At 40.2% G+C, this 24,620-nt stretch overlaps 1 protein-coding gene across 6 annotated transcripts in view; it reads left to right on the top strand.

Annotated features, from left to right (window-relative positions):
- trpm7 (transient receptor potential cation channel, subfamily M, member 7) overlaps nt 1-24,620 on the top strand; it is a 63,914-nt gene that overhangs the window by 23,078 nt on the left and 16,216 nt on the right. For 5 of the 6 annotated variants that reach the window (XM_033615203.2, XM_078161022.1, XM_078161023.1 and 2 more), the window contains exons 6-22: nt 249-373; nt 600-771; nt 2,365-2,539; nt 5,024-5,147; nt 5,497-5,569; nt 7,893-7,993; nt 8,438-8,572; nt 8,682-8,735; nt 8,949-9,089; nt 10,128-10,262; nt 13,088-13,365; nt 13,472-13,700; nt 15,663-15,818; nt 16,236-16,379; nt 21,001-21,129; nt 21,270-21,521; nt 22,945-23,119. In XM_033615203.2, the coding sequence (XP_033471094.1) occupies nt 249-373; nt 600-771; nt 2,365-2,539; nt 5,024-5,147; nt 5,497-5,569; nt 7,893-7,993; nt 8,438-8,572; nt 8,682-8,735; nt 8,949-9,089; nt 10,128-10,262; nt 13,088-13,365; nt 13,472-13,700; nt 15,663-15,818; nt 16,236-16,379; nt 21,001-21,129; nt 21,270-21,521; nt 22,945-23,119 (2,598 nt within the window). Of the gene's footprint in view, nt 1-248; nt 374-599; nt 772-2,364; nt 2,540-5,023; nt 5,148-5,496; nt 5,570-7,892; nt 7,994-8,437; nt 8,573-8,681; nt 8,736-8,948; nt 9,090-10,127; nt 10,263-13,087; nt 13,366-13,471; nt 13,701-15,662; nt 15,819-16,235; nt 16,380-21,000; nt 21,130-21,269; nt 21,522-22,944; nt 23,120-24,620 lie in introns of those variants that run through there. The other variant, XM_078161025.1, reaches the window with a different exon arrangement.

Here is a 24,620-nt window from a genome sequence, read left to right on the forward strand (position 1 = left end):
TGAGTTTGGCATCGTGTCCTGCCTGAACTGATGCTATGCCCAGTTTCACCAAGTTATGTGAAAATATGCTGGCTATACGTGCTGTTTGCCCTGCTGCTTCTCTGATGCCCAACCTCTCTCTAGGTCCTCCTCCAACGTTTAAAAAAAGTATTGAAGTTACTGAAGTTACCCTCTAAGTAGCCATAAAAACTCGCTCCTGTCCAGAAATAATGAAAGTTTATTGATTGTTTTATGTATCCCTACTAAAGGTGTGGCGAAGCATGTGGGAGACGCTCTTAAAGAACACTGTTCAAGATCATCAAAGAAAATTTGCACTATCGGGATCGCACCCTGGGGAGTCATTGAAAACAGAAACGATCTCATTGGCAGAGACGTAAGATGCAATTTTTATAATCTCATTTGTTTAAGATTATCTCATGATACTTTGGCAATGAGTGCTAAGACACCAGATAACCTCCATCTGTGTAATGTTGATGATAGCATTGATTTTGTCATAGTTTGGATTGTTTTGTTAATGTACGGAATTAATTTTTCTTTTTCTTTTCCCCTCACGCTCCTATCCTCTTCCCTTTCACTGCCTCCTCATGTCCGCACTGCAGATCATCGCTCCGTATCAGACACTGCTGAACCCTCTCAGCAAACTAAACGTTCTCAACAATCTGCATTCCCATTTCCTCCTGGTGGACGATGGGACAGTGGGCAAATACGGCGCTGAGGTCAAACTGCGGCGAGACCTGGAGAAGAACATCAACCTTCAAAGAATACACGCACGTAAGAAGACTGAAACTTCAGTCCAACAGTTTCTGTGGCTTGGATTCTTGAGAAATGAGATTATACAGGGTCACAGGGGTTAGATCTGGAAACTCAGTCTGGTGCTCTTCTTCTGAGATAAGCGGTGACATTGCTTGTGTGAAGTGCCTCCCACAGACTGGCACATAAATCTTGTGTGTCGACGTGTTTCATTTTGGCTACACATGCATCACTCAGCGGACAAAGACAATTCATTTTTATTACCATGTATTGTTTATCAGTAATATGCACATTCTAGTGTGCCTCTGTAGGTCACTTGAATTAAAATACCTGGTTTTCCGTATCTTTTAAGATAAAACTGTGATGTAACCCAAAACTGTAATGTTCCACTAAGCTCATCATGTCTGTCTGTGAACTGGTAGAATATAAACACACAGCATAACAATTTTTTTTCAGCCTTTTTCAAAAGGAATGGTTTCAAGGAAGGGGCATAAAAGTACCACCAAATTACTCCAAACAGCCAAAGCAATGTAGTTAACTAATTTCTTCCTTTTTGACATTTTGTGCAGGCTGTTAAGTGTTACTGGATAAATTAGGACTTGTTCAAAGAAGCTGACATGATTTTCTTCCTGAAGACAAAAATAAATCTGCGTATTTTCTGTATGAAGGAAGTTAAATTTGCCCGGGCATGATTTCCTTTATTCACAGTAAGAAGTCATACATTACATTTTGTGGTAAAATAAATTCTTTATTACTGACGTTTTAATTGATATCAGTTAATAAGTTGTATAGCTCTTTCATCAGTGAAGTATTGTATGAGCTGGATTGAATTTACATCAGAAAGTGCAGCCAGTACAACTTCAAACAGACCACAGGGAAACAACCAAAGCATTGAGTGGTTATTTGGCATCATAAATTCCTATGGTAGACAATTATCAGTACAGTACATACCCTTCAGAGGGAACTTAACTCCAGAGTGTCATCAAGTCTGTTTGTATTTACCAGTTGGAAACAAGTTGATAACAGTGAGCTGAGTATTATCATCTTAACCTCTCACAAACTGTCACTGGGGTGGAGCTGTGTTATGTGAATGGCTTTGGAGCTGAAAGCAGGCAAAGCAAATTTTATTTATATAGCACATTTCATACCCAAAGGCAACCTGGAAAGTGCTTTCCAGATTACACAGGTAAAAGCACAAGAAACAAAGGATAAAAGCAATAAAACAATAAAGGCAAAAGCACACAGAATAAAAACAAAATAACTAAAACATGTTTGATTTAAAAGAAAATTAACCACAAAGTAAAAGGAGTCCACATTGTGTCAAGTCTTGGCTCAAGTGGCAATTTGTTTCATCTTTGAGCTGCATAGAAGCTGAAGGCAGCGTCACATGTTAAGTTTTGACTCTGGGAGCAACCAGTAGAGGTCTGCAGGTTCGAACTGGGTCAGGAGATCTTGGACCCAAACCGCTCAGTGATTAATGGCCAAGCAATACAATTTTGGAGTCAATTCTGTGAGAAACTGCTGGGGTAACATGTTGAGCCTGTTTGTCCTTATTTTCCTGAAGGGAAAAATGTAACCTAATTGTGAGCACACACTCTGTCTTCTTTGTTGTAGGAATTGGTCAAGGTGTTCCTGTTGTGGCTCTGATCTTTGAGGGGGGTCCCAATGTCATCCTGACCGTGCTGGAGTACCTGCAGGAGAGCCCTCCTGTCCCAGTGGTGGTGTGTGAGGGGACCGGCCGTGCTGCTGACATCCTGGCCTACATCCACAAGCAGACAGAGGAGGGAGGGTAGGACACACACACACACACACACACACACACACACACACACACACACACACACACACACAGATGACAGGGATGGGTGGGGGAGAGACAATGATAGCTGTGGTTGGAGTGCCAAAGCTAAATCTTTCCAAATACTGTTGCCTCCAGGGAATTAAAGAAAATCAAGGTTACAAAGATCTAAATATTTAGATTTGTGGTTAAAAAAAGTTGTTAAAATTGGAGGATCAGTAAAAAAAAAAAATTGTCAGCATGATGCAGTTAGTGCTGAATTACTGTGTTGCAGACAGTGATGTTCCTCCTTCCCTTTTTTTTTTTTTTTTTTTTCCCTCGCAATTGCTTTGATGGCAGCGTCGTTGGTGGCTCTCATCTATTTCTGTCTCAGAAGCATTTGTAACAGCCCAGCCACAGCCCGGTCTGTTATACCAGAGCTAAAAATAGCTGAACCTGTGACAGAGCGCAGTTAAAAGTAATCTGCTGACAGGCTTAATCAACAAAAGAAATTTGCACGCACTTCCGAGAAAGGTTGTGAGGCATTCGCACACGACCAACATTTCGTGTCTTCAGTGTAAATTTGTCAGTAAACTCAAACTACTCATTTGATCTCTGGTTTGTTGAGTTTGGACTGTGATCCAGTTTAACTACCTGTTTCTGTGCTGCTCCTACTGGAAATGTATCTTTTTGTTAGCTGACATGCAAAAAATAATGAACCCATCCCAGCTACGTTTGTACAAAAAAGTCAGGATTCACGACATGCACAGATCCAAAGCAGATATGTTAATGTTTATCCGTCCCTCAGAAGGTTAATTAAAGGAAATGGCCACTTTAGATTGAAAATACAGACAGTACTTACTGACCCTCATGCCGACAAGAAGTCCAGTGTAGTTTTTTTAATCCACAAAACTAGTTCGGGGTATCGGAAGATAACAGCTAGGCGGAATAACAGTTACACTTGAAGTGCATGGAACCCACATTTTGAAAATGTAACTTTTATAGCATCATTTCTCGACGTGGTCAGTTAGCTGTGCTGTGTTTACACGGCAACTCACGTGAGACTAGCTGATGGCTAGTGGTGGTGCTAGATCTCGAGTCTCGCGCGAGTTGCCATGTGAACACAGCACAGCTAACTGACCACGTCAAGAAATGATGCTATAAAAGTGGAGTAAATTACATCTTTTCAAGTCAGTTTTGCACGCCTCGGCTTCAGGGCATTTGGATTACGATGGACGAGCCGTTCTGATGTTTTTGAAATGTATTAGCGGAGTTTTATTACAGCTGGCTCAAGCAAACACTTTTTACAAGCAATGTATTTGAGGTGTCTTATTAATTATATGACTGAGGAAAAAAAGACAATTATTAATAGCCTGTGCCACATTGTAACAGGGATAGTCAGTTGTTTCTTTAATGTGGATCCCGGGATGTTAAATGTTTATCTACAGGTTTGTTTGTTTGTGTACTAGAGTAGCAGATCCACATGACCTGGTTAAGCTACGTTTGAGACTGAGAACATCACCACAAATACTGATATACTGAATATTCTTTAAGACTATTTGATTCTGCTGGCAAAATAATGTTCACGCAAATGTAGAACTCCTCCTGTTTTTGAAGGATCTAAGTCAGTGGTTCCCAACTGATGGGTTGCGGTCCAAAAGTGGGTCCCAGGTCCATTCTGAATGGACCACAAGTGACTTGTAAAAATGTCAAGTTTGTAAAAAAAACACATTTTATTTTGAAGTACAGTGAGTTCCTGCTGTAGAGTGAGAGATTAAGAGACAGCTATTTGACAGAGACAAAACTAGCTCAACGACATAGCCAAACACAAATTTTCCTAATGACTTAGGAGAAATCTGGACCCTGTGGCTGGACCAGTTGGGAAGCACTGATCAAAGTTATCCCTTCTCACACACTTAAGAAGACACTTTTGTAAGACAGCTTGTCCTTTTCAAAATTAATTTTATTTTCCTCACATTTCACTGATATAAACATTATAGTGAGTGTACAGGATGGTGTTCAGGCACACATGTAGATGAGCATGGAGCGGAGATCATGAGTGCAGACTGCTGTTTGTAACGGCATTTATAAATGCCAGCTGGTGACATACACTTGTATTAAAACATGAATTTTGTTTTTTAGTGATATGTTTGCCATGGACAGCACTTGGCAGTTTGGCAGCACTCTCTCAGTGCACTGTGCTGATTACGATACAGCACCACAACATCAGCATCATGCTGCAATTGCAGTAACAAATGACAGAAATCCACTAAATGCTACGCTTGTTAGAAAGAAGTGTTTTCCACGAAGACACCAGTCAGAGTTTTGTCAAGAGATGGAGGTGGCACGAAATTTGTCAGAGGCAGCCGCCTGGTAATTCTCCTTGCACGAAAAACCGTGGCGCTGGCATCGAACCTGTATTTTAAGTGTTTTACAGCTGTGTGGGTTTGAGCAGTGTCACCAGTGTAACCATGTTCTACTGTAATTCTTCTACAGTCGTCTTCCTGATGGAGTGGAGACTGACATCATTGCAACCATCAAGAAAACATTCAACTTCAGCCAGAGCGATGCCATCCATCTCTTTCAGACTCTGATGGAGTGCATGAAGAGCAAAGAATTGGTACATTCATGCTACTTCAAATTTTTAACTGCACTATATACACTTTTTGTTATTCATGTTAAGTATTTATTTATTTTTATTCCCATTTCAACGAGTGCAGCAGTAAAATAAACTTGCAAAGATCAGTCACTAAATGAAATTTCTGGAAACCAAACCAAGCTTCTGGTGAAGAGAAAATAAATCAGCTTTCAGCTAAATGAGCCATTTGAAGCTCTGCCACAGAGACAACTGTGATGATCTACTGTTAGTTTTTATAAAGTGATATATCACATATCACAAACTCTTGAAACATCTGGATCATGTCTGTGGGAACATGTTGATAAGCACTATCTTGTTTCTTGAAAAACAGATCACTGTGTTTCACATCAGCTCTGAGGAGACCCAGGACATTGACGTAGCCATTCTGAGGGCTTTACTCCAAGGTTAGTCCATGACTTCTCTCTGAACCTTTTTTTCCCCCCACACAACTTCTTTAATAAAGGAACTGAGTCACAAAAGTCACATAAAGTTGACTCAGACTATTCATACGCTGAGGTTGTTGGCATTGGGAAATAAAGATTTCAGGACTTTGCAGTGTTTTCATACTGATACAGATATGCTTTGAGAACAGTGTTCCCCCGTGTGCACCCTTCTCTTTGTGTTGCTGAGGAGATCATGTTGCCCACATTCACAGGGCCTCTTTATTCCAGCACTGTCAGTCACTGAGCTGCATATCTCAGTCTTACTCCTTTTCTTTTTTTGCAGTCTGTTAGAGAAAGAGAAAGTTGGACATTCACCCAAGTTACTCTGTTTTCATAACGCTGTTAAAAAATATCAATAGTAATGCAGATGAAATAAAAAGAAGAAATATCCCTCTTATTGATTTTTTAAAACTCTTGCCAGCTGTTGTATGAACGCAGCCATTTCTCGTTTCAAGCGTGGAGCAAATATTCACCTGAAAAAGGGGTGTTGAAGTGAATGTAGGTGGGTGCAGCACCTCTGATAATTCAAGTTTATTCAGACAAAAGCAAGGAATTTGTGAGCGACTTCAGCTGATCAATAGTCTGGAGAAACCGGTTCAGACATTCAAAAGACAAACAGACTGCGACTGAAAATGCCGCTCTGGTAAATATTTGTCTACCTGAGGTGCAGTCATCCTGGTGAAACAGTAACTCATCCTCAAAAGGACCCTGGAGTACAAAAGCTCTCAGGCCTCTTGAAGAATATCGAGTGCTACTTAAGATCATTCTCTCTCTCTCAGTACGATTCGATCACTTAGATGGCTGGATATTAAATGTGGAGTGTGAAGGAGTTAACGAAATGCCATCGCTGTTATTAAAGGAGAACTTCATTTACTCACCCTGTGTTATGTTGAGTTAATGAAGAAAACTATGTTTCTCGCATGCCTCCAAAGTGAACAAAGAATCCAAGAACTGAGAAATTCTTGATGAATTGAAGTCAAAGGGGTCTGCGTTTAAAAACGCCAAAACTATATCAGAACATTCAGAATCAGAGGCCATCACGTGACCTATATAGTGGCATAGCAGGTGAAACAAAAAGACAATAACGAAAAAATAACGAGTGACATGAGATAAGATATCCAGGAAAAAAAAAAAGTTAAATATATACACACCTATCACAAGATTTTTATCTATGTTTGTATATACAGAACAACCAGTTGTCTCTCCCAATAATAAAACATTCCTTTACATACTCTCGCACAACTCCTGCAGTATAATCCAAGTCTTGTTTATCCAGTCTTATGCTCAGTACTTCCCAAAGACACTGCCCTCTCTGGTTTGAAACCGAACTAAAAGTGAAACTTATCTTTGCTCTATTTAAAGCCAGACTCCATTGACAAAAACAGTAATTTTACCTCACTGAACACAGGAGCTGCTGGTCTACAACTGCTTTGATCGTTAGTGTGTTTGTGTTGTTTGGGTTATTGTCTGACTTTGGTGTTTCTGAGCCAAGCCTTTAAAACACAACACAAACTTAAGTGATCGAGGAAGTGGTAGGCCAGCAGCTTCCGTGTTCAGTGAGGTAAAATTACTGTTTTTGTCAATGGAGTCTGGCTTTGAGGAGAGTGTGCTGAGCATACGGCTGCATAAGTGAGACTTTAATTACACTGCACAAGTTGTGTGAGAGCTTGTGAACTGATGTTTGGATATAAATTTGCTGTTGTGATACACAGAGCTCAATACATCAAGAATTTTCTCTTTGGATTCTTCGTTCACTGTTGAGGCGTGCAAAAAAAAAAAAAAAAAACCCAAAGTTTTCTGTATGAATTCAATGTAAGAGGAGGAGTAACTGATACACACAAATGGTTATTTGAGGGTAAAGTATTTCTTTAAAAGCCAAATGCATCCTGTCTTGTGTTGATTAGTGAGCAGACAGACCAGGTTATATGGAGTTCAGCCTATTGATTTTAGTCCAATCAGTTTCCACCGAGATTCCTGTTTGACATCCACACGATCAATTCTGTGTACAGTGATTATGATCATTTGATTCAGATGGCTCCTAGAGGACAATAAAGCAGATTAGTGTGGAAGAGAGCAGGATATTGAACAGGGATTCACTTTGTAGTCTAATCTGCGTTGCCGTATTAGTGTGTAATTGACTGTATTACTGCCCTGGCCCTGCTCTACTAACCCCCTCTAATCCTGCTAGTTGGCTAACAGGAAATACACAGTTAATAAGGCTTTACTTGCCTGGGAATTAATATCTGTGTATGTGTTTACACGTGGCTGTACCTGTGTATTTCAGGCACAAACGAGTCTGCCTTCGACCAGCTGGTCCTGACTCTGGCCTGGGACCGGGTCGACATTGCCAAGAATCATGTGTTTGTGTACGGACAGCAGCTCCTGGTACGTATGCGTGTTTGTTTGTCTGTGCGTATGTGTATGTGTATTTGTGTGTTTGAGCCACAACTCAGGGATGTTTGTTTAGCTCCAAACCTTTGGACTTGCCCAAAGTGACCCCAGAATTTCTGCTAACCACAATCTGCAGCCTGAGTAGCCGGGGGGACTGGATACGGGCAGGCTGCCATGGACTGCTTGTCTTGACTGTAACATGAACCATATCAGTTGTCTTCATAAGCTGCCCTCGCTGCTTGTGTTTATTTTGAAACTTTGGGGAATCCTGGCTTTGCATGGATATGATGACGGATGATATTTATTTGTTTATATTTCTTGTGTTGGTTTTCTTTTTTGGTAAAGTGGACATATTTTTGGTTTTCTCCCTCATTGTATTTATTTTATAAATAATCACTTGGTTTATAACAGCATGTTTTTCTTTGTTTATATGTTTAGGTGAGCTCTTTGGAGCAAGCAATGCTGGATGCACTCGTGATGGACAGGGTGGATTTTGTCAAGCTGCTCATTGAAAATGGCGTGAGCATGCATCGTTTCCTGACAATCAGTCGGCTGGAGGAGCTCTACAACACGGTAACATTATGAAACACACACCAGCCACCAAACAACAGATGAGCTGTGTGTAAAGAATATATCTGCATGCTTTTAGTGTTGTAAAGCTTTTTTCTATCTTCTCTTTTAGAAACAACCTCCCAACAACCCAGGTCTCCTCCACCTGGTTAGAGATGTTAAACAGGTAGAGTGCGTCTATTTTATATGTAAGGGATAATGTATAATGAGCCGGTGAATACTGGGAAAATAACTCCCGACAGGGGAATAGAACCCCGACACGCAGCGGAGGGGTTTTATTCCCCTGAAGGGAGTTATTTTCCCAAGTAATAACAGTAGATATTAACCTCAGTGTTTTCACTCTCATTCACCACTTTGTTTTTTCTGTGCCTTCCTGCAGAGTCATCTGCCTCCCAACTATAAGATCACTTTGATTGATGTAGGCCTGGTTATTGAGTACCTGATGGGCGGGACTTACAGGTGCAACTACACCAGGAAACGCTTCCGAATCATTTACAACAATCTCCATGGAAACAATAGGGTGAGTTCAAACTGTAGTGTCTTTTTTGCAATTTCCCAAACTTGTTTTATGGTGTCGATATTTGAAACTTCTACTTGTGTTTTAACTTTATTTAAAGGGCTGGTGCGTAAGTTTTATGGCGACATAGTGGTGTCTAGTGGTGAGCATTGCAGATTGCAACCAGCCTGAACTTGTCTTGGTTAGAATTCCTTCAGTGTTCATTGTTCAAGAGGTTTTTACCAGGAGATGAATCATCTCCTGAGGTCTCTTCCTCATTAATTACAGGTTACAAATAAATGTTTCTCCTGTGCTTATTGGCATATCAGAGATTCCCCTCTCTGTGCTCACCCTTTTTCTCTGATAGCTTAAGATCCAGACATTAGGGAGGTTTATACTGGGAGCCACATTATCCCCATTATGCCTCTCCAAAGCAAACGGACCTGGGGTCTCATTTCTAAAACAATGCGTAGGATCCATACTAAAAATGTACGCATGAACAAAAGCCAAAGATGGTGTGCACCAAAAAATGTTTGACGGTTTCTACAATCAGGCTTCCCCATCACCATCTGCTTTGCCAATTCTCCAAAATGTTCATAAACATGGGTCAAAGTTCCTCACATTAAGTCTGTGGCGTATGCCTCTTTCAGGCCTTGTTGTGTGCGTATGCAGTGTTTACAAATGAGACCCCTGGGGATTTTAAACTGGTAAAAAGACTGAATAAAGTAGTTTCATGTCAAAAAAAATCTGTGTTTTTCCAATGCTTTCATCGCAAAGAGGCTGCTCACTGCAATGATGATCATGAATAAAGAACACATACCAATTATATCATATTCCATTTCTGTCAATATATCCCCCTGAGTCCCACACACTGGACATCTAAACTGGTATGCTGGTGCGCTGGAGTTAAAATCTTGGATAGTGTGTGGATGTGTTAAGAAAAAAGATCTATAGTAACATTTCATGCATTGTACTGCATAAACTGTTTTTATATGGACTGTGAACTGTGGTGAAAATAAGTGGAAGTCAACTAATCTGAAAATGTTTTAATGTCCTAAGCAGAGGTCGGGTCGCCACACAGCAGGTCCTGGTTCTCATCTGAGGAAAAGTCACGAGTCCTTTAGCATGCAGGCTGACAAGAAGGAGAAGACGAGGCACAACCACTTCATCAAAACTGCACAGCCATACAAACCCAAGGTAAACATTCAATAAAAGGGGAAAGTCTTTCTTTGGACTGGGGCATGCCTTAAAATAAAAAGTTCTAGAGATAAAGATCTGTCTCTGCTAGGGCCGTAACGGTACATGTATTTGTGTCGAACCGTTCGGTACACGACTTTCGGTTCGGCACGACCCTGTACCGAATTATTGGGCGCAGGATATTATTTTATTTTATTTTGTTTTATTTTAATTCCGTTTTTGCGAGCCGAACCATTTAAAATATCTAGTTCCCCGACGGACATACAAAACCCAAAACCAGTGAAGTTGGCACGTTATGTAAATCGTAGATAAAAACAGAATACAATGATTTGCAAATCCTTTTCAACTTATATTCAATTGAATACACTGCAAAGACAAGATGTTTAATGTTCAAACTGAGAAACTTTGTTTTTTTTTGCAAATAATCATTAACTTAGAATTTAAAGGCAGCAACACATTGCAAAAAAGTTGGCACAGGGGCCTTTTTACCACTGTGTTACATCGCCTTTCCTTTTAACGACACTCAGTAAACGTTTGGGAACTGAGGAGACCAATTTTTGAAGCTTTTCAGGTGGAACTCTTTCCCATTCTTGCTTGATGTACAGCTTAAGTTGTTCAACAGTCCGGGGTCTCCGTTGTCGTATTTTACGCTTCATAATGCGCCACACATTTTCAATGGGAGACAGGTCTGGACTACAGGCAGGCCAGTCTAGTACCCGCACTCTTTTACTATGGAGCCATGCTGTTGTAACACGTGCAGAATGTGGCTTGGCATTGTCTTGCTGAAATAAGCAGGGGCGTCCATGAAAAAGACGTTGCTTGGATGGCAACATATGTTGCTCCAAAACCTGTATGTACCTTTCAGCATTAATGGTGCCTTCACATATGTGTAAGTTGCCCATGCCTTGGGCACTAATACACCCCCATACCATCACAGATGCTGGCTTTTGAACTTTGCGCCTATAACAGTCCGGATGGTTCTTTTCCTCTTTGGTCCGGAGGACACGACGTCCACAGTTTCCAAAAACAATTTGAAATGTGGACTCGTCAGACCACAGAACACTTTTCCACTTTGCATCAGTCCATCTTAGATGAGCTCGGGCCCAGCGAAGCCGGCGGCGTTTCTGGGTGCTGTTGATGAATGGCTTTCGCTTTGCATTATAGAGTATTAACTTGCACTTGCAGATGTAGCGACAAACTGTAGTTACTGACAGTGGTTTTCTGAAGTGTTCCTGAGCCCATGTGGTGATGTCCTTTACACACTGATGTCGGTTTTTGATGCAGTACCGCCTGAGGGATCGAAGGTCACGGGCATTCAATGTTGGTTTTCGGCCTTGTCGCTTACGTGCAGTGATTTCTCCAGATTCTCTGAACCTTTTGACGATATTACGGACCGTAGATGATGAAATCCCTAAATTTCTTGCAATAGCTCGTTGAGGAATGTTGTTCTTAAACTGTTCGACAATCAGCTCACGCATTTGTTCACTAAGTGGTGACCCTCGCCCCATCCTTGTTTGTGAATGACTGAGCATTTCAGGGAAGCTGCTTTTATACCCAATCATGGCACCCACCTGTTCCCAATTAGCCCGTTCACCTGTGGGATGTTCCAAATAAGTGTTTGATGAGCATTCCTCAACTTTCTCAGTCTTTTTTGCCACTTGTGCCAGCTTTTTTGAAACATGTTGCAGGCATCAAATTCCAAATGAGCTAATATTTGCAAAAAATTACAAAGTTTACCTGTTCGAACATTAAGTAACTTGTCTTTGCAGTGTATTCAATTGAATATAGGTTGAAAAGGATTTGCAAATCATTGTATTCTGTTTTTATTTACGGTTTACACAACGTGCCAACTTCACTGGTTTTGGGTTTTGTAATTGAGTGACGGACCGAGTCCCGTAAATCTCCGCTTTCACTTTGTGCAGCGCATTCTCGCATTTTGACAACATGGCAAGTGAGCCTGACGAACCTGAAGACCCACCCGCAAACCTTAAGTCCTCCGTTTGGGAACACTTTGTTTCAGGGTAAAATACGAAGATGGAAATAAACAAGTTGACAAGACAAAAGCAGTGTGCCGACACTGCAGAACAGCAGTCGGGTATGTACTTGGAAACACGTCTAACATGCTAACGCATCTAAAGCGACACCACCCGAGTTTGAACGTTAACCGGCACGACTAGAAAAAGCAATATGGTGCAAACTACGATATCGTCGTCGTTTAAAAAGAGAGAGCGTTTCCCTGACCATCACGCTAAAGAAATAACCAACGCCATTGGAGTTGAGTAAAATTGTTTAAGCTGCACTTGAGATATAAGCATGTTTTGTTTACTGCACTTTAACAAAGTGGGAAAGCTAAGTAAGTTCCTAGTAAAACTGAATCTGAATCTGAATCTCTACTTTTTATTTTAATTGAGTAAAACTGTTTAAACAGAAATTTATTTTTATATTTTTCATTCAAAAAATGTGTTAAAAAAACAGCAGGATTTTATTTTTCACTTTTATATTTCTATTTTCATTCAAACAATGTGAAAAAGCAGGATTTTATATATATATTTGTTTCATTCAAAAATTGTGTAAAAAGAGTTAACTTCTGTGGTGGTATGTTTTAATAAGGTTACCAATAAGTAAAAGATATTTAATAGTTGTCTATTTTTTTCATTACTGTACCACAAAAAAAACGAACCGTGACTTGTGTACCGAGGTACATACCAAACCGAGATTTTTGTGCACCGTTACACCCCTAGTCTCTGCATCTAAAGAGCCACTGTTACATGGGGGAAAAGTCTGTCTGCCTCTACCTTCTCACTGCTCCTTCCCTCTCTTCCTAGCTTGAGTCTTCCACTGAGCAGAATAAAAAAAGAATCAAAGAAGAGATCGTGGACATAGACGACCCAGAGACGCGGCGGTTTCCCTACCCTTTCAACGAGCTGCTGGTGTGGGCTGTGCTGATGAAGAGGCAGAAAATGTCACTCTTCTTTTGGCAGCACGGTGAGGAGAACATGGCAAAGGCACTGGTGGCCTGCAAGCTTTGCCGATCAATGGGCTACGAGGCCAAGAAGAGCGATGTGGTGGACGACACCTCAGAGGAGCTTAAGGAATATTCAAAGTAAGTTTTCCCGTGGCTTTAAATCATGTCAGATCGCTAAAAGATTCTCACAATTCTCGACAGAAGTTAGAGTATGACATAAACAAACTATGCTGGTTTCTTTCAGTGAGTTTGGGACGTTGGCAGTGGATCTGCTGGAGGAGTCGTTCAGGCAGGATGAGACCATGGCCATGAAGCTGCTCACCTACGAGCTGAAGAACTGGAGCAACTCCACCTGTTTGAAGCTGGCTGTCTCCTCCCACCTCCGGCCCTTTGTGGCTCATACCTGTACCCAGCTGCTGCTGTCAGACATGTGGATGGGACGACTGAACATGCGCAAGAACTCCTGGTACAAGGTTCATGTTCCATCTAGATTTTTATTTTTTGTTACAAATGGAAACCCAAGTTGCTGGAAGCAGGGCTTTGCTTTTTCAGTGGCTGCTGAGGTTCAACATTGTGAGTTATTAGTCTGTGTACAGCTTGATATAAATATTAAACCATCCTGTAGTGGTTTAATATTTGTGTTTGAAGATTTGTCAACAGGTGCAGTGTTCCTGGGGCTTGAACAAAGGTCTGCTCTCATATCTAATCCCAGTATCAGTTCAAGTACTCAGAGGTGTTAAGTGCCACTGTGTTGGATGATTCATGATGATACAGGGAATAAATGGCTTAGTAACACTCTTGTTTATTTCAGTTGTAGACCGTGATTGCCAATTTGGCGATAATTACGTTATTGACCTGATGAGGACAGAGTGACCGAGGTCATGTCCATATATTGTATGATACTGACCTTGTGTTCACATGCATGTTCGTTTATACTAGAATGTCACCAACATTTTCTTCAACTTGATGCCACTTCTCTACCATTATAATTAATAGTATTATATGGTAACTATTATATTATTATATATTTGAAATGTATTGCTCTTTAAAAGGGTGCATTTGCATTATTATGACATTATATCATCATTATATCAGTGGCATAAAATGGTCTTAAAGGCCCAGTGTGTGGGAGGCAGGGCGATATATTGGCAGAAATGGAATATAACATCAAAAGTATGTTTTGTTTAGTGTATAATCTCCTGAAAATAAGAATCCATGTGTTTTCCTTACCTTTAGAATGAGCAGTTTACATCTATAAAGGGAGCGGGTTGTTGTTTATAGAGATTGCCATGTTCACCACCATGTTTCTACAGTAGCCCAGAGCGGACAAACCAAACACTGGCTCTAGATAGGACCATTAGTGGTCCTATCTAGAGAGTGGTTAGAGTGTTGGAGAAACACTGATTTATAACGTTAAACTGCTTTATTCAGTGTTTTTACCGGTTTAAATCACAAGTCAAGTCAAGGAGGAGACCTCTGCAGATAATTCAGCTCCCAGTAAAAAACCTCCTGAGCAATGATCATGGAAGGAAAACTAGCCGGGAGAAGTTTCAGCAGGTTGCAATAATAATAATAATACTAATAATAATAATAATAATAATGATGCATTTTATTTGTTAGGGCACCTTTCAAGCCACTCAAGGTCGCCTTACAGCAAAGATAAAAAAAGGCATACATCAAACAAGAAACACAGCATACAAAACATCATACAAATACATTAAAATAGAGGGGAAGACAGTAAGACAGTGTAAGAACAGTGCATTTGATCAGATGGAATGGGCAAGTCTGAACAGATGTGTTTTGAGTTCGGATTTGAACAGACTGACAGATGTGGTGTTGCGGAGGTCAGGGGGGAGTGAATGTGCAATGTGCAATCGTCACCAATATATGCCACTAAATCCCCCTAAATCTTACACACTGAGCCTTTGAAATGATAATATTATAATTTATTGTAATTATTTCTGGGGCAAGATATCATTCACCAAAACTAGCCATTGTGACAGGACCACTCAGGTGACCTCCATGTCTAAGCATTTTCTGAATTGTAGGTCAAAACCCATTCATAAAACCTGAGGAACTATCTGCACTTCAAAAGCAGTACTTTGGTTTCAAATGTAATTTCCATTACAAAAGACGCTGTAATTTTTTTGTCAATTATTTGTAAACATCAGAAGTAGTGGTAGAAGAGTAATTATGCTACTAAAGAAAGCATTGTTTGTACATGTCTGAATCTCAGTTTTCACAGCAGTGTTGGACCTGTGTTATAATGTTTCATCACTGCTGCTATCAAGACAGAAAATATTTAATTTAATGAAAACAGGTTAGATGTGCACTCGGGCAACAAAACACTTGGGATTCATCAGTGTGTTTAATTCAAAGGATTTTGTCGACAAATATAGAAGCATCCACCCACATGAGTGTGTATTTGTCCCCAGGTGATTCTGAGTATCTTGGTGCCTCCTGCCATCCTCCTGCTGGAGTACAAATCCAAGGCTGAGATGGCTCACATACCTCAGAGTCAGGACGACCACCAGATGACAATGGAGGACAGCGAACACAACTTCCAGAACATTGCTGAGGACATCCAAATGGTTGTTTTACTCACTCCTTCTGTCTTTTTTGTATTTTTATCCATTGCTTTTTTTACTTTTAATTTAAAAACTGAAAATATATGGTATCTTCATGGCGTCAAAGCAGTTTGGCAGTGCCACAATGACATAAATTATTGAACATCATGTCTAAATTCAAGTTCAGAGTTAAGGTAGTGTTAAAGGGTTAATGAGCTGTGAACAGGTTGTGAGTGTGTTATGTAAGACGACAGATATTCACAGCAAAAGTTTGTTGATAAGTACTTTTTTGCACTTTTGGCCTTAAGTTCCTTTCTTTGTTTCCTCTTACTCATTTCATTTATTTGCTTTCTTTCTTTACTCCATGTTCTCTCTATCTCATTCTGTCTCTACATTGTGGCCTGCTGTTGTCTAATTTGGGCCTCTTTAACCTCTCCGCAGGATGTGTTCAAGGAGGCCAGATCCCACGACCACGTGGAGGCAAAGAGCGACATGGAGACACACATTCGCTCCAGGAAGCTGCCCTTAACCAGGAAAATTTATGCCTTCTACCACGCTCCCATTGTCAAGTTCTGGGCCAACACGGTATGGAGATTACTAAAGAGAACGCACACACATACAGTCATCTACACATCCATCCCACCATCTGTTTTGTGGTTTTTCATCTGGGCAGGATTCAGGGTGACAGGAGAAGATGTTGCCACCCAGTAGCAGTAGTTTAACACAGATTGTTTTTGCTTTGGAAGAAAGAGAATCGGCCTGATCTCCACTTTGCTTCAGGCGTAGTAGAAATGCAAACAGGAATGCACTAAAGGGATTTCATTCTCAAACTATGTTCCTTTGTGCCAAAGTGCCTGAGACAATCTAGTCAAAAGGGGCTGTTAGAGATATGGCCATGGGGGATGCTCAGAATAAACTGAGAGATTTGCTTAAAGGGACAGTTCACGTCAAATCAAAAAAATATATTTTTCCTCTTACCATCTCCCAACCATATCACTGTGCAGAAGGAAGTGTGCATCTACTGCTAGCTCACCTAGCACCACTGAGCTAACTGTCACACTGTCACGAGCACAAGCCTCTCGTCCACGAGTAGATGCATGCTTCCTTCTGCCCACTGATACAGTTGGTAGGTGTAGTTTGGTAGAAAGAAAATAGTTCCTACATGAAACTGCTAACAACAAGGTCTGTGGATTATCTTGAGTAACCAGGTCATGATTTCTTCTTTCTGCTGAGTTTTACAAATGCATTGTTTCAGTCTCATCTAGTTCCATTATATTTGACAGAAGGCAGACATCTCTACGGCTGATATCTCCAGCACTTGGCAATCCATGAATACCACATATTGGAGAAGGGGACAAGGTGCAACCTTATCAGACACCCACACAGAAAGTGGACAGATATTACCACAGCACCACCCACAGGAAGACTCAGTAACTCAGGGAACATAATGATACATCACTTTGTTGTTGACCATTGATAGAATCTAATACAGTTCAATGCAATTGAAGCCACTGCTTTGTCTGCGCTTCATTACACCCTTGTGGAAGTGGGAGGCAAATGAGGAACTACTTCTTTCACGCTACACCGAAACTCCTCCTGACTGGCTTTGTGGTGTGAGGAGAAATCTGAGATTGATAGCAGAAGGTTCTGCATGTGTTATGTCGTTACACATAAATGAACAGTATGAAATTTTCGCCACTAGGGGTCTCAGAAATGTTACATATTATACCTTTATCTTTAAAACACTCATTTATGGACCACAGACAATCAAGAAAGAGACAGCAGTAGCAGTACTAGCTTGTCCTAACACATTTTCTTGAACTCACACTTACAACTGTCACATTCACGTTCCTGCACGGGATTATCGCTCATCTTTTCTCACTTTTTCTTCTTCTAATGTTTATTTATATACACAAGCCCAAGGCTGGTTCTCAGGGACCCAGGAGTTGTCACTGAGGGTTTTATTTGCAGAGACAGTGTTGTTTTTCAGGTTGTTCAAGACTGAGAGGTGCTGATACCATCACTGAAACTGCTAGTCTATGTAATGTAGCCTGTGCTCAAGCTTATCTACATCAGCCGTACCTGCTTTTCAGCACATCAGCGCAGCCCACAACAAGAGCCTGCCCGTCAGATGGGATGTGTTAATGGCTGATTTTCCAAGTGTTGACACCTCGCATGTCAAGGTTCAGCAGTTTTTCTAATCCAAGTTGTACCAGGAAGTGGGCGTGCCTTTACCTGCCTATATGGACAAATTTTCCCACAGTCTTCCTGTGTTTCTGGGTCAAACTTCAGGAGGGAGGTCATGTATCATTGAGAGACCATCATGTGGCTTGTATTTGTTTTTATAAAGTAAAGAAAAAAAAGAAAACACAAGTTTTTATTTGAACAAAGCCACTTTGAGGTGTGCGTAGTACCTAAATTACGTTACCTCAGCCTTGTTCAGATTAAAATACTCATCAGTTTGCCCCACAAAAGAAGAGGCGAATAAATAAGGGTTTACTTTTGTAATCTCTCACCTTATTCATTTGTTATGCAAATGGAATATTATGCTATTAATGTTTAAAAGATATAATGAGTCAGTTAAAGAAAGGCTAAGAGACATGCAGCCATGCCAGAGGCTCTGTGAGGCCATAATTTGCTTTGAGTTAATGTTTTGCTTTGCTGTAAAATGCTATCGTGCTGCTGTTAAGCAGGTTTGATGTTTACTGTGTTCACCGTCTTAGTTTAGCATGTTAGCATGTTATTTAGCTCAAGACATAAAGTGCAGCTGAAGGCGGGAATGTCATAGTTTTGCAAGGATTTGGTCTAAAAAAGTGAAATTTGACCTGATGATGTATTAAAGTTTATCCTTAGAGGGGTGTGAATGTCTGTGCTCAAGGTCATGGCACTTCATCCAGTAGTTGTCAGGATATTAATTTTTGGCCAGTGGAGGGCAGAAGAACCTCACGGAAGAGGTTATGACTAATGCCGCATTCGTTTGGCAATCCAGACCGGTCATTCCTTGTCGGATTTATATGATTGTATGACACGTATGATCTGAAAGCGTTTCATTGCAACAGTCCGGAAAACATGGCGGCGCGCCATAAGTTTGTTTTTGTTTGCATGGTTGCTGAGCAACAGAGACTTTGCTGGTTCAAAGGACTTTAGGCTACAACGGGCTTGCACTGACTTTTTTTCATTGCAAAGTACTTGTATGATTTTTACAACACAAACGCTTAATTAAACAGCATATACGAGGACAAATTGAGGACAAATAACTTTGTTTACCATTCACAATGTGCACAGCCATCTTCGTCGTGACGTCAATTCTACCGACTCGGTCTACCTGGACCTTGCTCGAGTTTGATGATGAGACCTCCGGGTAGAACGGGTGTTCTTTTGTACCTTTCCGGATCGGAAACCGTATCAATCCCGGTTACCAATAGAATGCAGCATAACATGAGGTTGATAAAAGTGATAACAGTCCAATGAATTACACACAGTAGATTTATTAAACGCTGCTATCAGAATACATATTGTTACAGCTTTCAATCAATTAAATTGCAAGTTGGATAAAAATTCCCATCTCTATTTCTTATATAATGCCCTGAACCACTTGCCCCTCCGGAGAGCACAGACTTCGTTGGGAACTGCAATTTTCACTTGAGACGGGGAAGATGAAATTTCTCCTGCTCTCTCACACAGTCCTTATCCACATAGCTAACCACCAGCTGAGCTCTGAGGGTTCAGAGGTTCAGAGGCCTCAGTCAAAATGGCAGGCTATTTGCTCCTGACTCAAAGTGCCATGATGAGGTTCAGCCCCTTCAGAGGGCCTCAGCTGACCTCATCTCAAAATATCTCAGAGAGAGGAAGTCCCTCTCTGGTGCTGTCCGAATTTAGAGGCTCCCGGCCAATTATCATCTGCGTCCAACATATCTTATTGTACAGTATATCTATAGGTCCTACATTTATGACACACACAGTAAAAACAACTACAAGGAACTTACATTTTGTGTTGATTTTGGCAGCCCCTGTGGGCAAATCGTAGTGTTTTCATGAACACTAATGCCTTGTGTCATAAAGATCTTGATCTGGATAGAGCGTGCATTTGTTTTGGAAGCGAGGGAAAGAAAATTGTTACTAAAATTGTGAATTGTGAAAAGTGTATTTATTTGTAGCTATGTAAGATTAAAAACTGTCATATGATGATGGTAAAACAAAGTAAACTTTGTCTTAGCCACCAATGTAAATTCTTTATTGATATAAAACCACATCTTTTAATTTGTTTCCTAAATAAAATGGACATATTACATACCTGTCTGGGAGGAAGAATTCAGGATCAGCTTTTGTATTCTTTCAAATCCCATAGATCTCTTCATCTGCTGAATGGCTAACCAAGGTTGAGACAAGTTTTTACGGTTGCTCTATCACTGTCCCTGGCTTTTTTTTTTTTTTAAACAAGCAATTTTTATTGATAATTCAATAAAGATGTACAGAGTATAACAAAAACAGAGCCAGTAAGGACAAAAAGATAAGACCACCCACCCATCAACCCAGGAACAAACCAAGAAAGTCAGACCAGTCAAAGGAAATCCAGTAGACAAGAAAGAAAAAAGAAAAATTGAAAATAAATAAAAAATAAAAAGGAATACAAAAATATTTATATGTATATAAAAATAAAAAAAGGGAAAAGGATGACAAATTAGTTAACTTGCATGACATAAGTAGGGTATATAGCATGTTTTATTACAATTTTCCAGCTTCCATATTTGCCACAAAAGTTAAAAATGGTCACCATGTGGGAAGCTTTTAGCTTTTTTTTGTTCTTCGTTCTGTTGTGTTCTTTCTCTTTTTGCTAATCATGCTCTAGTCTCAGCCATAACCACAAAATGTGATGGAAATTTTTAAATTCCCTTAAGAAAAATCTTCCTTTTAACTGGCTAATGTGCTCACTGCGTTACTTAACCTGGTAAATGTAAACATAGGCTCTTTCTGATTGCATCTGTAAGTAGTTCCATCTGATTTTGCTGGTAATCCGACCTGGGTTCAGGCATGAGCGATAACTATATAGACATCAGTCTTACATTAAGATTGTTTCATAACCAGTTAAAAAGACTGCTTTATAGAAGAGACACAGCATCCCCATCATTCTTGTGAGAATTGGTGCTTTACTTACATTGGAAGAAGTGTTTTATATAATCATTACTATGTGTGTCTCCATCGTCAGCTCTTCTACCTGAGCTTCTTGATGTTCTACTCGTATGTGGTCCTGGTGAAAATGCCCAATTGGCCTTCTCCTCAGGAGTGGGTTGTCATTCTCTACATATTCACCTCAGCCATTGAGAAAATCCGAGAGGTATGTGCAATAGAAGTGTTTAGGGACATGTAAACTATCATGTAAACCTCACCACTGACTTCTTAACAGTTCTCTGCACAATTATTATTTCACATTTTATTCTCCTTCTTCTTCTAACCTCCATCTCTCTTTTTTTCCAGATGTTTATGTCTGAAGCAGGCAAAATAAGCCAGAAGATAAAGGTGTGGTTTAGTGACTATTTTAATGTGTCCGACTTTCTGGCCATTGTGACCTTCTTTATCGGCTTTGGCCTGAGATTGGCCGGAGGTGAAGCATTCGTCCCCGGGAGGACGGTGTATTGTCTCAATATCATCTTCTGGTACGTGCGACTCCTGGATATTCTGGCTGTTAACCAGCAGGCTGGACCGTACGTCATGATGATCGCTAAAATGGTGAGTTCTTGTGAGAGTGAGAAGTCACGGGACAGATGTGAACATTTTTGTACACACTGTTGAAGCTGTTGTTACTTTTCTGAAGGTGCTCTCAGATTTACAATGAAACAGGGATAATAATTTATTTATGCATGCAATACTTTGTTGATGTAACCAAAATTGAAATGTAATGAGCCGACAACACTTCATACACAGCAAGAAATTATATTAAAATTTTTAAGTGATTTATTATATGTACATGACAATATTACACACACCTTTTAAATATCATATCTGATTTAGCAAATAGTCTGAACAAACTGTTGAGTTGTTATTTTTTGTGCATTCACAAATTACTTATCTAAATATTTGTTTTTATTTTATTAATTTGAACATTCATATTTAAACAGCGTAAATCATCTTCATGCTGTTACAGGTATTGTAACCTGTTTGATATCCTGAGCAGCCCTATCAGCTTTAGAACAGACTCTCCATTGGTCCCGCTATTATTTTGTGCATTTATTGTGTGCTCCATGTCGTAGTTTTACCAGAGTATTTATAAACCTTAAGCTTACCTTCAACACAATATTGGATGAAATGATTGGTTAATTTAATTTTCCTTATTTTAATTTGATGGCCAATTCTTTAAAATATACTTATTTGCTTTCTTGAAAGTTGCGCTAAATATGAAGCTGGTTATCACCTGGCATTTAGCTTAGCTTAGCTTAGCATGAAGACTGGATACAGTGGGAAACAGCTACCCTGGGTGTGTCTCTTCACCAGCATCTGGACATTTTACCGAATTACACAATATATTGTTTGTTTAATCCACACATAAACAAAAGTGCAAAACTGACACGTCTTAGTTTTTAGGGAGTTACATGTGGGACTGTTTTGTGACAGAGCCATGTTAGCAAATCCTTCTGTTTCCAGTCTTGATGCTAATCTAAGCTAACCAGCTGCTAACTGTAGCTTTTTTATTTGTAGAGGTGTTAGAGTTCCATTGATCTTCTCATCCAGTTCACACCAAGAAAGCAAAAAAGTGTATAAGTTTCCATCATGTACACAGTCATAGCTGTGAAGTAGTCATGAACCTTTCAACATTACTGTGTCTGCTCTGGGAATTTCTAAAACGACATAAGGATTTTTTACCCAGCAGCTATTATAAATAATTGCTTTGAAACAGGCAACGCAAATCAAAGAATAAAAAAGAATGGCCATGTTCTTAATTTTCCTTATTTAACAAACTATTACATGAACTGTGAAGGGACTTTTTAAATGTTTCTTTTTATCAAAGTAAAGAAGTGCTGATCTGGATCCCCACAGTAGACACATGTGCAGTAAAGAAACTCTATGAATGTACTTTATAGGTACAGTATTATTTTAGATAGCAATAATACCATGAGTCATATCTGTGATTCAGTGTGTGTGACATGTCTTGCAGGTGGCCAACATGTTTTATATTGTGGTAATAATGGCTATAGTCCTGCTGAGCTATGGCGTACCTAGGAAAGCCATTCTGTACCCAGACGAGGAGCCCAGCTGGACGCTGGCCAAAGACGTGGTCTTTCAGCCGTACTGGATGATGTACGGGGAAGTGTATGCCTATGAAATCGATGGTAAGGACGATGAGGATGGTAGGGGAGATTACGAGGGTAAGAACAGTTTTATTCGAAGCTTCTCACCACAGCATGACAGCTGATTGTCACTCCAATCAAGCACTGGAAATCAACCCCACAACGACCTAATCATCGTTCCCCCTCACAGACTCTTTCACACAACATGTTTCACACGCAGAACAAGCCAACACGATCTATTTGGGGAGGGCAGGGCTTTTTGCTTCACCACAGCGTCGACTGCCTCGACAACGATTAAGTGGTCGTCACTTGAGTTGGGCGCATTTGAAGCTTAGGTGAAACGAAACACCCGGCTGTGCTCCACGACCTGAGTTGGCATCCCAAGGTTTCACACACCGTTGAAATTTATCACTGTCATTACAACCTGGAAATGTTTAATAGTCAGACGTCAGTATCACAGTGTAAGTTTGTGGAGTTGTTCTGGTGAAAAGAAAAGAAGGAATAACAGAGAATGAAAAGGTCAAGGTTACTTTTTGAACATTTAGAATATTCCTCTGAACAAATCCTGGTTGTGTGAGGAGCCAAAGTTTTGCACCTGTTAATGTGTCGGCTTTTTGTTTTACATTGTTACAGTTAATACATTAATGAAGATATAGGGACGATGCTACCAACAGCTGTTTCCACAGTTTCATCATCACAAGGAATACATGAACTAAAAAAATCTAAATAGGATTTTAGTAAAGGAGCAGTGTGTAAGATTCAGGGGGAATTAGTGGCATCTGCAGCAGATTGCAACCAACTGAGACGTTTCTGGGTTAGATTTCCTTCAGTCGATTGTTCATTGTTCAGGAGGATTTTTCCGGAAATTATCCTCAGAGGTCTCTTCCTCTCCAAAACAAACAGACGAGGTGATTAAAACACTGAATAAAACAGTTTGACGTTACAAACCAGTGTTTATCTGACGTTGTTTGGCATGTAGGAGACGAGCTGCTAGCCCAGCACCTGCTAACGTGCGCTCACCTTTTTTCTCTGATAACTCAAGATCCAGACATTCAGGTGGTTTTTATCAGGAGCCAAATTATCCGCAGAGGTCTCTTGCTCTCCAAAACAAACAGACCTGTTGGTTTAAACCAGTAAAAACACTGAATAAAGCGGTTTTACCGATACTCGTCGTGAGGCTGCTAACTGTGGTGGCTGACAAGAAAGCATGAAAACATGAATGGCCCTTTCTAGAGCCAGTGTTTGTTTTGTCTGTCCTGGGCTACTGTGGAAATATGGTGGTTCAACATGGCGTTCTCTGTGGATCAGGACCCGCTCCATATGTAGATATAAACGGCTACTTCTGAAGTCACACAAACATGACGATTCTTATTTCCAGGTGATTATACACAAAAGAAAACATATTAAATTCCATTTCCGCCAGTATATCTCCCTAAATCCTACACACTGGACCTTTAAAACCAATAATATTTTAATGCCATTTAAAGGCAGTTTTGTCCATCTCTTTTGTCTGTGAGGTCTGTGCATATCCTAAAAGGTCTTC

Source organism: Epinephelus lanceolatus, chromosome 2 (assembly GCF_041903045.1).
Source record: "Epinephelus lanceolatus isolate andai-2023 chromosome 2, ASM4190304v1, whole genome shotgun sequence".
Lineage (NCBI taxonomy): Eukaryota > Metazoa > Chordata > Actinopteri > Perciformes > Serranidae > Epinephelus > Epinephelus lanceolatus.